This window comes from Cervus elaphus, chromosome X (genome assembly GCF_910594005.1).
Source record: "Cervus elaphus chromosome X, mCerEla1.1, whole genome shotgun sequence".
NCBI classification, from domain to species: domain Eukaryota; kingdom Metazoa; phylum Chordata; class Mammalia; order Artiodactyla; family Cervidae; genus Cervus; species Cervus elaphus.
In genome coordinates, this window is record NC_057848.1 from 136,814,781 (window position 1) to 136,817,822 (window position 3,042).

Consider the following 3,042-nt stretch of genomic DNA (forward strand, 5'->3'; position numbering starts at 1 on the left):
TAGGGGGCACTATGAATAACTATATCAGGACAGCAAGACTGCTCTGGGCAAAGTGGAACTAATAGTCACCCTCTCCATCAGGGATCAGGAGCAGGGGGAAATCTAGTCAAACAGGCTGTAAAATAAAAACAAGCGAGTGTTAAGTCACAAATGAAGATTGGGAGAGGTTCACTATCAATTCTTTTGAGGTTTTTACCTTGGACGTTCTTATCTCGTCTTGGAGTTATGGAAAGAAATGGGTCAAAATGATAAAGACTCCTTTCCAATAATTAGGAAAGAAAGATACTCTTCCCAAAAGCTGGAGTGAGAGACAATGCACCTGGACGCCTCCTAGATCAGTCTCCTGCTTCAACAACGTTTGGACGGAACAACCTGCGTACTCCCACCCGGGCCTTGCCTCCCCCTCCCCCTGCCTCCCACCACCCTCTAGCCCCACCCCTTCAACCACAACTTCCGGCACCATCTTCTGGACTCACTCCCCACTTCCGAGACCAGCGTCACAGGACAGTTTGTGGAGAAGTCCTCCTCACTGCTGACTAACCATGAGCACCCAGATCCAACAGCGTTCTCCTGAGATGGAGGCAGCAGTCAGCCGCCTGATCAAACTGCACCTAGAGGTCTCATCCACCTACCTCTCCCTGAGCGTCTACTTCGAAGGCAGCGAAACGGCTCTGAATGGTGTGGGCCGCTTCTTCAGGGCGTTGGCTAAGGAGAAGCAGGAGGGCGCCCACCTTCTCTTGAAGATGCCCAAGTCCTCAGGTGGTGGCACCCTGATCCAGAGTGGACAGATGCTGTCCCCAGGGAAGTGGAATACTGGCGTGGACGCCATGGAGGATGCCATGGCCCTGGAGAAGAGCCTGAACCAGGCGCTATTGGATCTGCATGCCCTGGCTTGTGCGAGCGCTGATGCCCAGCTCTGCGAGTTCCTGGAGCGCCGCTTCCTGAAGGAGGAGATGATGCTCCTCAAGAAGATGGGTGACCACCTGGCCAACCTGCGCAAGATGACCAGCCCTGAGGCTGGGCTACAGGCCGGGCTGGGCGAGTATCTCTTCAAAAAGCTCTCCTTCCAGGGCGACTAGGAGCCTCCGAAGCCCGGCTGCCGCTGTGGGACCCCTCTGCCTCCCGTGGCCTCGAGATCTCCGCTCCAGCCTCTTGCTCCAGCCGGGACGCAACCTGAGCCAAGGCACCAAATGGCAACAAAAAAGCTTCTTTTTGCAGAGGGGGGGAATAGCTAAGTTGTAAGAAAAGTATTTGAATAGCATGTATAATTTGTAGTCTGCTTAATTCTCTAGATTATCTAAAGAAATGGTTCCTAACTTGTGTGTATCACCTGGGCACGTTGAATATCTGATAAAAACCTGTGTTTTTCTCTGTCAAGAAGATTCAGAAATTGTTGAAACAGCTATTCTGAAAATGTTGCAGAGAATTTTAGGGGTTTCCGGACTTCTCTGGAGTCACTCTGGGTACTGGGTTCAACTCTCTTGTTCTAAAATGTATCTGGCTTCGCCGAGCAGAGAACGGAGCACCTGGACCATGTTATATTGTGTTCTCCCCTCAACCCCCAGACTCGTGATAAAATCGTTTTTCCTGGTTTTCAAATTGCTGTGATGCCATCTGCCTGTGTGGAAGAGGGAGCCCTATGAAATTCATCTTTGTGTCTCCCATTAGGTTGTTACTGAGAACACTGATTGTTACATCATACACTGACCTCTTCATGAAGCCTCTTAAGAAAAATTTCTTTTTGGTCTTAATAGTAGGAATAACAGTGCTTCGCTTGGGTAATTGGTTTGTTTTTGTTTTATGGACATTGTAAATGATGTAACTAATTAAGTTTCCTTTTCTGACTGCCTGTTAAAAAGGTTAGAGCAAAATTTGTGGTCCATCCAGAACAAACGAGTAGGATTGTTTAAGCAGTTTGCATAGTTTCATTTCTGATTCTTCTGTTATAATTAGTGTACTTTATGGTTTCTTTCAAGCCACCTTAAACCCATTCTGGAGCAAGGTTATGTATAAACAGATAAATAAACTTTAAAATGCAGATTTTAAAATGGCTGTGTTTGTTTTTAGTGAAAAGAGAAGATAACTTTAAGGAAGCACAAAGAGAGCCAAAATGATTAGAATGGAGATGGGTCAGATGGAGGTTACATTCCAGAAGCCAAGAGGAGAAAGAGTAAAATGTAGCATTCTTTTAAAAATGTGTTTCATTTTTCTGGTGAGTTGTTTCCTACTAAACTGCTTCATTTGTGTCCCACAAATAGCAATCTAATAATTGTGTATTATTTTCCTTGCACCTTGAAATGCTGGAGTTATAACTTGTTCTCAAACCACAGAAGTGGGAAAAAAAATCAGTTCTTCTCCTACAGCAACTTTCCTTCCCAGAGAAGGTAGACCAAAGGCATATTATCATTTCTTTTATCTTAGAAGGGTCAGAGACATAGGAAGAATATTTTACAGAGATTGGGACAGCTGTTTTGCTCAGTTAAGAAGAAAACCTTATCTTCCTGTTTTTGTGCAAAGTCTTTTGATAAAAAAGAATGTACTGGAAAAATCATTCCTACAGAAAAGAGTTTTGCCCATTTGCTGATGATTAATTGTTGTAAGAGACATAAGGAAGCAGCTAACAATTTTCAGCTTTGGATTAAAACTTGGATCTCCATACTTAAAGTATATACTTAAAATTATTTTCAAATTAGCATTCATGTAACCACTGAATGAGAAAAATCATTCTCATTCATAAATCGGAATCATTTCTCACTCATAAATCTGAATGAGGAAATAAAAAACACCTAATAACTATCAGGCTGATTGAAAGACTATATTTGATAGATTATTTGGGAATAAAGATATGAAATTTTGTTCCCAAATAATGGCATATTTGTCACACCTTTACTTACATGGGTGTCTTTTAACATCAAGAATGGGGCTATAGGAGAAAGCCTTATTAAAGTCTCCCAAATAGGCTGAATTATTCTTTGGCAAACAGTTACTGAAAAACAAGTGGCTGGTCAGACAATAAATGATTCAAAGACAAATGGATGAAAT

General features: G+C 43.1%; 1 protein-coding gene across 1 annotated transcript; it reads left to right on the forward strand.

The window, feature by feature from the left end:
- The first annotated feature begins 504 nt into the window (after window positions 1–504).
- On the forward strand, window positions 505–1,863 carry LOC122690192 (ferritin light chain-like). The gene has a single exon (XM_043897221.1). It carries the CDS (start codon window positions 543–545, stop codon window positions 1,077–1,079), a length of 537 nt encoding a protein of 178 aa, XP_043753156.1. The 5' UTR covers window positions 505–542; the 3' UTR covers window positions 1,080–1,863.
- The last annotated feature ends 1,179 nt before the right edge of the window (window positions 1,864–3,042 follow it).